Source organism: Manihot esculenta, chromosome 16 (assembly GCF_001659605.2).
Source record: "Manihot esculenta cultivar AM560-2 chromosome 16, M.esculenta_v8, whole genome shotgun sequence".
In the NCBI taxonomy this organism is placed as follows: Eukaryota; Viridiplantae; Streptophyta; class Magnoliopsida; order Malpighiales; family Euphorbiaceae; genus Manihot; species Manihot esculenta.
Genome location: NC_035176.2, coordinates 7,945,627 through 7,958,644, shown reverse-complemented (window position 1 = coordinate 7,958,644; position 13,018 = coordinate 7,945,627). Strand labels below are relative to the sequence as shown.

At 45.6% G+C, this 13,018-nt stretch overlaps 1 protein-coding gene across 1 annotated transcript; it reads right to left on the bottom strand.

Annotated features, from left to right (window-relative positions):
* Positions 1-1,283: 1,283 nt before the first annotated feature.
* On the bottom strand, positions 1,284-1,775 carry LOC110603209. Its single transcript, XM_021740913.1, has one exon. It carries the CDS (start codon positions 1,773-1,775, stop codon positions 1,284-1,286), a length of 492 nt encoding a protein of 163 aa, XP_021596605.1.
* Positions 1,776-13,018: the final 11,243 nt, after the last annotated feature.

Genomic DNA, 13,018 nt, shown 5'->3' with positions numbered 1-13,018 from the left:
AGTTAAAATATTTGAGGCATCCTTGCAACTAAAGAATGAATAAGTTAAGAATATGTGCAGGTATTTTAGGTAGAAATTGCTCAAGAACAAATCCTTGGACTTTTTGGGACAGTACGCATCAAAGGAGTTATCACAAAGATTAGCATAAACAGACGCAGCATCAAACTCAGGAGTAAATCACAAGTGAGGACTTGGGCATCAAAACCTAAAGCAGAATTGAATTAAGCCATAGATATGCAAAAATAGTGTCCTAACAGGCAAAAATGGTGTCCTAACAGCTTAAAACTAACAATGTCAGACGTGTGAACAGTGAGCATGGTAGACTTGTCAAAGAAGAAGGTGCAATAGAATTCGTGGACAAGCTCAATGCAAACAAGCATGTGCAAGTGAAAAAATGTGTTCTAGCCAATGCCATTGATGAGAGCAGCCACCTCTTCCCAGATACCTAGTGCATGCAATGTGCCAAGGTGAAGATACTTACCTAGTATGTGTGGGAGGAAGAGACAACGTCGTACTTAGTGTGCTCAGTTTGCTTATTAAAAACTAGGGTTTGCAAAGAATGGCAAGGAGATGGAAATTTGGGCAAATCTCTATTGGAATCGGGGGCGCTATGGTTCTCAGATGTAGTTGGACACTGGTAGAAGGATTGATGCGGAACCTAGTGTTAGGGCACCGAGGTGATGGTGTTGGAGCAGGACGTTTCTATCCGCGAGCGGATGAAGAAGAAGGTCAAGGTAACGGTGTCTCCTAGTGCATTTCTATGCTATTGGTCTGTGGTGTAGAATGTGGTGCCATAGGTAGTGCTCGCGGCCAATATTGATAAGTTCTAGTGACAGGCGTTTGTGGCGATGTGGTGTGCAATGGTGGTACGGCCAGTGACTGTGTTTCGGCATTAATGTCTACAATTGGTGGAGGGTTGATGATGGGCTCATTGTCGCTATCAATGGGCTCTTGCACCAGTCTAGGGAGGCCTAGACGGTGCCAAAGGGCAAGTCCAGTGGTGGCCACCATCTTCCGTCGAACCATGTAGTTGTCAAGGTGTATCCTGAAAGAGAGAAAACTAGTGCAAGGGGTAAGAGAGTAAAAGTAAAAGTGAAATTTAGTGAAAGTAAACTGAATAAATAAAAGTGAGAAGGGTTAGAGGTTTTCCTAGAATTTTAAAAGTAATCACGCATCAATCAAACAGTGACATGTGAGCTGTGATTTGGGCAAATCTCTCCCACTGGGTTGCCTCCCAGAAAGTGCCCTGGTTTAAATTCGTGGACTAGACGGTCTTGATTTGATCAAACTGAAGAATGAGGGTCATCTAGGTGGATGTCCTGCATAACTTGAACTGCAAATCCTTCATAAAATAGCTTCAAGTGGTGTCCGTTGACTTTAAAAGCTTTCCCTATATCCAAACTTTGAATTTCCATAGTACCATAGGGTAAAATATTTTCAATAATGAAAGGTCCAATCCAACGGGATCTCAATTTTCCTGAAAATAGTTTCAAGTGTGAATCGAAAAGTAGAACTTTGTTCCCAATGTTGAACTGTTTTTTGGAAATAAGGCTATCATGTAAAGCCTTGGTTTTGGCTTTGTAAATTTTGGAATTCTCATATGCCTCATGCCTCAACTCTTCCAATTCTTGAAGTTGCAATCTTCTATGTGGACCTTTTTCGTTGATGCTGAGATAGCAACTTTTAACAGCCCAATAAGCCTTGTGTTCTAGCTCAACAGGCAGGTGACATGCCTTTCTATAAACCAGACAAAATGGAGACATGCCTATAGGCATCTTGTATGCGATCCGATATGCCCAGAGAGCATCATTTAGGTGTAGACTCTAGTCTTTCCTCTGACGGTTGACTGTTTCTTCCATAATGGCCTTTATCTCTCTGTTTGATACTTCAGCTTGTCCATTTGTCTGCAGGTGGTAGGCAATATGTAACGACCCGGAAACCGGACCGCTACCGGTGCTAGGATCCAGATCGACTTAAGGTCGCCACGTCCCGTAGCAAGCCTAACATACATTCGGTACAACTGGTATAATCCCATACATGATCAAACATACACATGAAAATTTTAACTTTTCTCTTACCAAGCTTGACATGAGCATGCACTATACCTGTAATCATAAAAAACCCCTTACTGGAGCCCTCATCAAATGCTTCAGTTGGGTCAACATAACATATATCAAGCTTGGTTCAGCATTTCTCAATATAAAAACATTTCATAAAGATCATGAGACAATGGGATTAACCAAACACTCGGGCCAAGCACAACTCTTATCCATTACATTTCATTATAACATTTTACATTTTATTACACATCTTTACATTACATCATGTCCACTTCTATTCTATTACAACACATAACCATAGCCATAACCTGCTGACCTCCTAAACTATCTTTGTCCCTGTAAACCTGGGGTTTAAGGGAAAGGGGTGAGCTATAAAGCCCAGTGAGCAGAAACTTTATAAAAATAAACAGTTCATTAAAACATATGCTATCATGGAATGCATCACATTTCAAACAAATCATATCAAGGATGAATTTGTCACCAATAGCCCTCTACATAGAAATCTCATATCATAACAAGTTCAGCAATACTCTGTGCCAGGGGCGATACGGCCACACCTGGTCTTGCTCTGTGCCAGGGGCGATACGGCCACACCTCTGGTCTTTTCATCTCATATCATATCATACATGTCATATTATATCATTTCATATCATGTCATATCATGTCATACTGAGGGCTAGAGGATCATCCAATATCCATCCACATCATCATCATTGTATTATGCAATGCATCATATTCGTGAATTCTAATGCAAACACCCTATTACATAACATGGTATTCATGATGCATGAACATGCTTAAAACATTTGATTCATTTGTTGAACATAAAGTTCAGTTCTACTCACCTCTGGCTAGCTTTGGACTAACTCTGAAGCAGCTAACTCACTGCTGAACACCTCGGTTCCTCGGGTCCGATCCTACACAGGTGGACTCAAATGAGGGACCAAACATACTCTAATAGGATTCTAAACATCTCCCCAAAAATCCCCTAACACATCATAAAACAATCATAGAAATCATGCAAAAGAAGGCTGAACAAGGCACTTTCGGCGGCAGGTTCGGCGGCCGAAAGTCCCTCCAGAGCCGAAACTCAGCCACTTTCGGCGGCACCTTCGGCGGCCGAAAGTGGTTCCAAAGCCGAAACTCGTGCATGTTCGGCAGCACCTTCGGCGGCCGAAACTCCCCTCCAGAGCCGAAAGTCTAACTTTCGGGGGCAGGGTTCGGCAGCCAAAATAAGCAACCACAGGCAGGTTCGGCGGCCGAAAGTCCCTTCGGCGGCCGAACCTGAGTTCTTCCCGAAGGGCAGAACTCAGCCTCCTCATGCACAAATAGCCTCCAAACCTTCCAAAATAACCCAAAACCTCACATGCTCTCTCCCAAACATGCATACACACTCCCTCATGCATATAGGGCATAAACTAGCTTAAACCACCCAACAAAACATCATATAAACATACATTGAGCATAAAACCCACATAAACCTTAACATGCACATCTACCCTCACACAAGCATCAAAACTTCTTAAAACTTGCTTAAAACAAAGAAAAGGGTGTGGATCTACACTTACCTCTTGAAGATCGAGGGTTGGTGCGATCCCTAACTTGGAGATAGGAGGAAACAACTCCTTGGGTCTCCAAGCTCTCAAAACTTGATCTTAAGCTCACAACTTCAAAACCCAAGCTAAAACTTGTTAAAACTTGAAAGATTTGAAGAAAGAACATGAAATTGACCAAAGGAGGACATGAACTCACCTTAGCTCGAGAATGGGGAGAAAACTCGCCCATTTTCGGTCTGAGGGGCCTTTTATAGGTGGCCAATCAACCACCTTCGGCGGCCTAAGCTGCTTCCACAACTTCACCACCTTCGACAGCCTAACGTGCCCCCTAAACTATCCCATGTTCGGTGGCCGAACCTGGTTTCTTCCCTCAAAAGCTTCGGAGGCCTAAAGCACTCCCGAAACAGCTCCATGTTCGGCGGCCGAACCTGGGTCCTTCCTCCTTGGCCTATTCTTTACAAAACTCATTTATTTTTCATTTAAAACCATAAAATCATGTGAAAATATTTTAGAAACACACTTTACCCTTCTAGAAAACTCTGGCATCTTCAGAATTCCAGATTCCAACGGAGATTCCGCCGAAAGGTAGGGATTCCGATGCCGGAATCTAGCCGGGTATTACATTCTTCCCCCCTTTAAGAACATTCATCCCCGAATGTTCAAACAACAAACAAACAAGCAAGCAAGCCTAAAAACCTCTCCTAAAAGAGACACAGGTACTGCTGGAGTATAACTCTCGGGCCTCTCAGACACATTTTTCTATTGGGTGGTGATTTCAAAGGGTTACCACCATTGGGATTCCTTGTTCCTCAGCTTTCTGACTTGTGTGTCTATGATCTGCACTGGCTACTCAGCATAGGTGAGACCCCCTAAGATCTCCACCTCTGGTTCTTTAAGAACCTCACTTGGATCTGACACGAACTTCCATAACACAGGAACATGGAAATCCGAATGGGTTTTCTCCATCGAAGCAGGTAAATCTAGCTTATAAGATACATCCCCAATCCTTTGCAGGACTTCAAAGGGTCCGATGTATCTTGGAGCCACTTTACCCTTCGACCCATAACGAATCACCTCTTTATTGGAGACACCTTAGCGACACCCTAACCTTCTCCTGAACTCCACAAGCTTCCTCTGCGCAATCTGATAAAACTCTTCTCCCTTCTGAAACTCTACATGCTTCCTGCGGATAACTACCTAACTCTTCTGCTGACTCACAGCAGTTTTACTTCTTTCTCGAACCACCGGCTTTCTCTCTACCGTAATATGGGATAAACTGCCAAGTGATCTCCGGCTGAGGACATCTAACATAACATTTGCCTCATCCGGATGATATTGGATCTTGCAATCATAGTCACTATGCAGTTCTACCCATCTTCTCCGCCTTAGGTTCCACTCTTTCTGACTCAAGATGTACTGCAAACTTTTATGATCTGTAAAGATCTCACATTTTACCCCATGAAGGTAATGCCTCCACATCTTGAGTACAAAGGTTACAACTGCCTTTTCTAGATCATGTGTAGGATAATTCAACTCATGCTTCTTCAGCTACCTTGAAACATAAGCAATTACCCTGACACTTGCATTAATACACAATCTAGCCCCACACGGGACGCATCACAAAACACTGTGAAATCTTCATTACTGGTAGGCAAAGCTAACACTGGTACTGACGTCAACCTTTTCTTCGGCTCTTCAAAACTCTCTTCACACTGAGTAGACCACACAACCCTCTGGTTCTTCTTGATCCATCTAGTCATAGGAGCGGCAACTCTGGAGAAGTTCTGAATGAACTTCCTGTAGCCAACTCGCCAAACTCAAAAGCTCTTAATCTTTGCCACTGCAATGGGCCTGGGCTAGTCAGCTACAGCTTCAACTTTCTCGGGGTCTACCTCACTTCTCTTTTTCCGACATACCATGACCCAAGAAAGATATGTTCCTTGACCGGAACTCACAGTTGGAGAACTGGGCATCTAAGCCGTGTTCTCCTAGGGTCTACAATATTGTCCTCTGGTAATGGGTGTACTCTTCTGCATTTTTGGAACTCACCAAGGTACCGTCAATGAAGACAATAATGAAGTGATCCAGAATCTAGCTACCAACTCTGCTTATGAGATCCATGAATGCTGTAGGGACATTTATTAGCCCGAACGACACTACTAGGAACTCATAGTGCCCATATCTGATTCTGAACACCTTCTTCAGTACCTCTCCTTCCTTGATCTTAACTGATGGTACCTGGATTTCAGATCTCTTTTGGAAAGATAACCAGCTCCTGCTAGCTGATTTAAAATAGATCGTCGATCACGGTAACAAATACTTGTTCTGGGTAGTGACTTTGTTCAACTGCCTGTAGTCGATACAAAGTCCTAGGGATCCATCCTTCAATTTCATGACCAACACTAGAGTACCGCAGGGCGAGGTACTCAGCACTCAGTTGGATGAAACCCTTGCCTACCAACTCCTACGACTGCTCTTCCTACTCTTTTAACTCTACAGGTGCCACCCTGTTGGGAGGGGTAGGGACGGGTCTGGTCCCCATTGACACTTTAATTTAAAACTCTATCTTTCTAACAGATGGTACACCCGGCGGCTTGCTTGGAAAAACATCTAAGAACTTCTCTGACTACGGGCACTGAGGCGGGCTCCCTGACCTGACTGCTATGCTCTCTCACATAAGCTAGGAATCCCTGACAACCTCTCCTGAGCAACCTATGAGCCTATAGGGCTGATAACAAACCTCTAGGTATCCCTACTCTGTCCCCTTTAAGGACTACCTCTGATCCATCCAGAACTCTGAACCTGACTACCTCGTCTCTGCTATCCAAGGTAGCACTACGAGCAGATAGCCAATCCCTCCCTAGAATGACATCAGAATCGGTCAATTCTAGAACCTCTGGGTCGGCTGAAAGGCGTCTACTCACAACATACTCTGAACTATACCGGTAGACTGACTCTACCACCGATGGATCATACTTGGGTCCACTGATCCAAAGGGGATACTCTAACCTAGAAGTTACCAAACCCAACCCCTCTACGGCTCTCTAAGCAACCAAAGGAAGAAAAAAAACATTAGGGTTCATTACAGCATACACATCAAACATAAGAGTGTGGGATTACCTGTCACCACCATGTCTGATGTGTTAGCCTCCTGCTGAGCCATGGAGAAAATCCGAGCTGGAGTTGATGGACCTTCTCCGCGGGAACCTACTGAAGAAGGGGCTGCCTCCCTTCCTCTGCCTCGACCACTGCCCTGAAACATGGCACTAGCCTCCATCTTTCGAGCCATATCCACTACAGTATGGAAACTCTCCCTTTCTATTGATTGAATTAAAGAGGAATACCTGGAGTGGAGTCTCATGGTATACCTCCTTGCTCTCTTCTGATCCGTATCATAGGCTTGCCCCACATATGGCAACAACTCCAAAAACTTGTCGGTACGCTCATCTAAACTCATCTCTTCCATCTGCCTCAGCTGCTCAAACTCAGTTATTTTTAACTCTCTGGAACTATCTGGAAAAGCCCATCCTGCAAACTCATTGGCAAACTGCTCCCAGGATAAGCTCTCCAACCTTGGGTCCACATAGTTTTTGAACCACTCCCTTGCCTTCTTACATTTCAATGTGAACCCTGCCATCTGAATGGCTCTGCTATCACTTGCTCCCAACTCATCAGTTATCATCTTTACCATTCTGAGATACTCAAAAGGGTCATCATCTGATTCAAACTTGGGGGCATCCAACTTTAGGTAATCTGTCATCTTTACTTTACCCCCAACTGATGAGCTAGGTTTGGGTATCTGGACATGAGGAACTATTGGTTCTGCTGGCGGTGGAGGAGGTGCAGCATTCCCTGGGTTAGGGTTTGTTGGACTTGGGTAGAAGGATGAGGGTGGGAACATAGGGTACTGTGGGTACGGTGGGTAAAAGGGAGGATAGGGCATGAAGGTGGGGTATGGATGGTAACTGGAATAATCCGATGTACTCCCCATCGGATACCCTGGGCCCTGTGGATAGGGTTGGTACTGGGGTGGGTGAACAAAACCCGAGGCTTGAGCGCCTCCTTGGGACACTTCCATACCCTCTACTGACATACTCACACCCATACTACTATCTCTTCTCTGATCATCCTCCTCTGATTCCCTCACCTCATCTGACATTCCGCCCAGAACTGATCTCCTCCTGCTTGCATCAAAAGACCTTCTAGGGTCCCTTGATGTTCCTTCTCTACTTGTTCTACAAGACCTTGCCCTTTGCAGAGCAGGGGGATGGGCATCCATGCCCTCATTCTCTAGTGGAGCTCCAGTCAATCTAGCAGATCGACGAGTTCCTCTCATCCTGTGTAATACCCGGCTAGACCCCGGTATCGGAATTCCTACGTTCCGGCGGATTTTCCGTTGGAAGTCGGGATTCGAGGATGTCGGAGCTTGCCCTAAGGGTATAAGAAAGGTTTTTAAGATGTTTTTAAGTGTTTTTATCATGTTTGCATGTTTTGAGTTAAGAACATTGAGTTTTGAAATGAAAAGGCCAAGGGGACAAAAGCCAGGTTCGGCCGCCGAAGGTGAAGTTCGGCCGCCGAAAGTTGCATGGTTTCGCATGCACGTTAGGCCGCCGAAGGAAGAGTCGGTTGGCCACTACAAAAGCCCTTTTTCCCGAGACTTGAGTGTGAAACACTCTGTTTTTGGGTCAAAGGTAGGTTCAAGCTCTCCTTGGTGTGATTTCTCATGTTTTTCTCAAATCTTGCATGTTTTAACTTGATTTGAGCTATGTTTTAGAGTTTTGAGCAAAAGGAAGCAAAGTTGAGTACTTGGAGATTTTGAGTGAGTTTTCCCCCATCTCCAAGCTTGGATCATCAATCCTCTAGTTCTTCAAGAGGTAAGCATGGATCCTCACCTCCCCTTATGTTTAAAGCAAGTTTTAGAAGTTTTGGAGAGGTTTATGGCATGTTTTGGGGTATAAGCATGAGTTTGAGCATATGTTAATCATATGAGTTCGTATGAGTTTTGTTGTTGTTTTTGGGGTTTGAGCTAGTTTTTAGGCCCCTATATGCATGAGATATGTTGTGTGTTAGTTGAGAAGTGTTGGTATGCATGTTATGGGTGTTTGATAGGATTTTGGAGGCTGAGAGCATGAGTTGTGCTCGGATTCTGCCTTTCTGGAGAATCCAGGTTCGGCCGCCGAAGCAAGGTTCGGCCGCCGAACCCCTTGTGGGGGCAGTTTCGGCTGCCAAACCTTGCCCCCGAAAGCTAGGCTTTTGGGTGAGAAAGGGACTTTCGGCCGCCGAAAGAGGGCGTTCGGCCGCCGAAAGTGCATGAGTTTCGTCTCTGGACGAGGCTTTCGGCCGCCGAAGGTGCCGCCGAACATGCATGAGTTTCGTCTCTGGAGAGGGGTTTCGGCCGCCGAAAGTGCCGCCGAAGGTGCTCTGTCCAGCCTTCTTTTGCCCATTGTTCCATGCATGCCTATGATGTTTTAGAGGGGTTTTGGGGAGATATTAAGAATTCTGTTTAAGTCAGTTTGGTCCTCATTTGAGTCCACCTGTGTAGGTACGGACCCGAGAGACCAAGGAGGCCCACAGAGTTAGAGTTACAGAGACTGCCCAGCAGTTGACAGAGGTGAGTGGAACAGAACTTTATTTTAAAAGTTAAGAACTGTTTTAGCATGATTCATGCATCATGAATGCCATGTTTATGTAGGATGCTTTGCATTAGTATTCATCAAGTTGATGCATTGCATTATTACTTGTATATGTGGATTGGACCGAGGCGATCTCAATAGCCCATAAGTCTGTCATTATTGTATGTCCTGTGTGAGCTCCTTTGGGGCCGGGCATTTACCTTGGATGAGTCCTGTGAGAGCCCTTATAGGGTCGGGCACCATGAGTAGTTAGTGAAAGACCTGTGTGAGCTCCTTTGGGAGCCGGGCACTGACAGAGGGAGTTTTGGGATCATGTCCAATCCGAGATGTGAAATGTTTATGCAGTGATGCATCATATGATAGCATGTTTTAAATGTGATTTTTTATAGATTCCGCTCACTGGGCTTTAGCAGCTCATCCCTCTCCCTAACCCCATTTTTCAGGGCCTCAGAGAAGAGAAAGAGAAAGAGAAAGCAAGGGTAAACGCATATGTACTAGTATAGAATAGTGGACATGATAATGATGTACAGTACAGTGTTTATGTAATGTATAGAAAGGATGTAATAACCAGTTATGTATTGAGTTATAGAATTGTGCTTGGCCCTAGTGTATGTTTATCCCTTTGCACATGATCATTGTATGTTTGAGATAATGTTGTTATGATGCGCTAGGCTTGGTGCATGGTAGTCTTTCTATCTCTGTAGTTACTGTATGGTACCATAGCAGGTATCACTCTTCGAGTGCATACAGACAGAGCATGCATAGTCCAGGCTTAGTTGATGAGAAAAGTTTCAAGAAAAGAAAGGATAGTCAAGCAAAGAAAGAAAGAAAACAAAAAAAAAAAAGAGAGAGAAGAGGAAGTAACAGTTTTAAGTTTAAGTGTGATCATGTATGGGATTTATCAGGTACACAGAGTTGACAGTAGGCTTACTACGGGTCCCGGCGGCCTTAAGCCGATCTGGATCCTAGTGCCGGTGATGGTCCGGTAAGCGGGCTGTTACAGATTGGTATCAGAGCATAGGGCCTCTAGAGTACGGTGTGCTGAGCTAAGATGCTCAGGGATTAGAGATATCTCACATCGGAAAGAGGTTGTGTTAGAGGGCAAGCACAATAGGAAGATCATGTCCACTAGGATAGGATGTTGAGTCCTGTCTTGATGTGTAATGCCATGATGTTATGCATGTGCATTTAAATGCTATGATATGCTATGCTATGAGTTGAGGGTTCATGTTGTTACATGGATCATATGATGCTAAAGTTTATGTTATGTTTTCAGAAGCTAAGATGAGAGGAACCCGTCGATCAGCTAGATTGACTGGAGCTCCGCCCGAGAATGAGGGTATGGAAGGGCGTCCCCCTGCTTTGCCAAGAGCTATGTCCCAAAGGGCAGGCAGAGAAAGATCATCAAGGGACCCTAGAAGGTCTTTTGATGAAAGCAGGAGGGAGACAGAACAGAGAAGAAGATCTAGTGATACAAGGGAAGAGATGGATGTGGATCCAAGAAGGGATGGAGGGTTAGGTGTTGGCACTACAGAGGAGGATGTGGGATCATCACAGGGAGGCGGTCAGGCCTCGGGGTATGGTTATCCACCCCATTATCAGCCCTACCCACAGGGCCCAGGATATTCGATGGGAGGTACATCGGATCATCCTAGTTTTCACCCATATCCCACATATATGCCTTATCCACCGTATTACCCCCCATATCCACCATATCCCATGTATCCACCCTCACCTTTTTACCCCAGTCCAGCATACTCTACACCAGAAAGTTCTGCACCTCCCCCACCACCACCAGTGGTACAACCAGAAGCCCCAGTTATCCAAACACCTCAACCTGGCCCATCTGTGAGGAGCAAGGTAAAGATGACTGATTACCTAAAGTTAGATGCTCCTAAGTATCAATCCGGAGATGATCCGTTTGAGTACATTAAAGCAGTCAAGATGATAGCAGATGAGCTAGGGGCAGATGATACCAGAGCCATTCAGATGGCAGGGTTCACTTTAAAATGTAAGAAGGCGAAGGAATGGTTTGGCGTCTATGTGGACCCTAGGTTGGATAACATGTCTTGGGAGGAGTTTGCTAATGAGTTTGCCGGATGGGCATTCCCAGATAGTTCGAAAGAGCTAAAGATGATAGAGTTTGAGCAGCTCAAGCAGACTGAGGATATGAGTATTGATGAGTTTACTGACAGGTTTCTGGAGTTGCTGCGGTATGCAGGACAGGCCTATGATACGGAACAGAAAAAGGCTAGGAGGTATGCTATGAAATTGCATTCCAGGTATTCCTCTTTGATCCATGCAGCCGAGAGGGAGAGTTTCCACACCGTGGTGGATTTAGCACGGAGGATGGAGGCTAGTGCCATTATACAGGGTACAGTGAAACAGCAGCCGGCACAGTCTTCAGGTTCTAAGACCCCAGGTAGGGGTAAGTCAGATCCCTCTTCACAGGGTGCAGCAACTTCCAGTGGTAAGAAGTGGAGTGTTTCCACGCAGAAGTCGAGGAAGAATAAGTTCTGGAACAAGATTAAAGCAGGTCTGGGATTGGGCAGTGGCATGAGTTCAGGTTCAGAGGTTCCAGTGTGTAGTAGGTGCGGTAAAGCGCACAGAGGAGTTTGTCGCTTTGGGATTACAGGATGTTACAGGTGCGGCCAGGAGGGACACATGGCTCGTGAGTGCCCTCAGGCAGCTTTCACGGCACCATCCCAGCAGACAGCTCCAGCTAGCATGCCACAGCCACCAGTTTCAGTTATGACGCAGGGCAGAGGCAGAGGGAGAGGGTCAGCCTCTTCATCTGCAGGTCCCAGAGGTGGAGGTCCGTCAGCTCCGGCGCGGATTTTCACGATGACACAGCAGGAGGCAAACACTTCTAACACCGTGGTGTCAGGTAACCTTCTCATTGGGTGTTCTGAGGTGTATGCTTTGTTAGACCCTGGTGCTTCGCATTCCTTTGTTGCTCCCAGAGCCATAGAGAGAGTGGGTTTGATGACGTCTGGGTTAGAGTGTTCCCTATGGGTCAGTGGCCCTAAGTGTGATCCATCGTTGGCAGAGACAGTCTGTCGACATAGTCCAGTGTTTATAGATGGTAGATGCCTTCCAGCTGACCTTGTGGTTCTAGAGTTGACAGATTTTGACGTCATTCTAGGGATGGATTGGCTATCTGCATATGGTGCTACCTTGGACTGTAGAGACAAGGTAGTTAAGTTCAGGGATGAGGATGGATCTGAGTTTGTCTTCAGAGGAGACAGGAGGGGCACGCCTAGAGGTCTGATATCAGCCCTACAGGCTCGTAGGTTGCTCAGGAGGGGATGTCAGGGGTATCTAGCTCATGTGAGAGAGCTAGACAGTCAGGTTAGGGACCCCAGTTCAGTGCCCGTGGTCAGAGAGTTCCCAGATGTGTTTCCAGATGAGCTTCCAGGACTACCACCTGTGAGGGAAATAGAGTTCGAGATAGAGTTAGTGCCTGGTACCAGACCGATCTCTATTCCTCCCTACAGGATGGCACCAGCAGAGCTGAAAGAGTTGAAAGAGCAGCTACAGGAGTTGGTAGATAAGGGTTTCATCCGTCCAAGTACCTCACCCTGGGGTGCTCCAGTGTTGTTTGTCAAGAAGAAGGATGGATCCCTTAGACTTTGTATCGACTACAGGCAGTTGAACAAAGTCACTACCAAGAATAAGTATCCTCTACCCAGGATCGATGATCTATTCGACCAGCTAGCAGGAGCAGGTTGTTTTTCTAAGATAGATCTGAGATCGGGCTATCATCAGC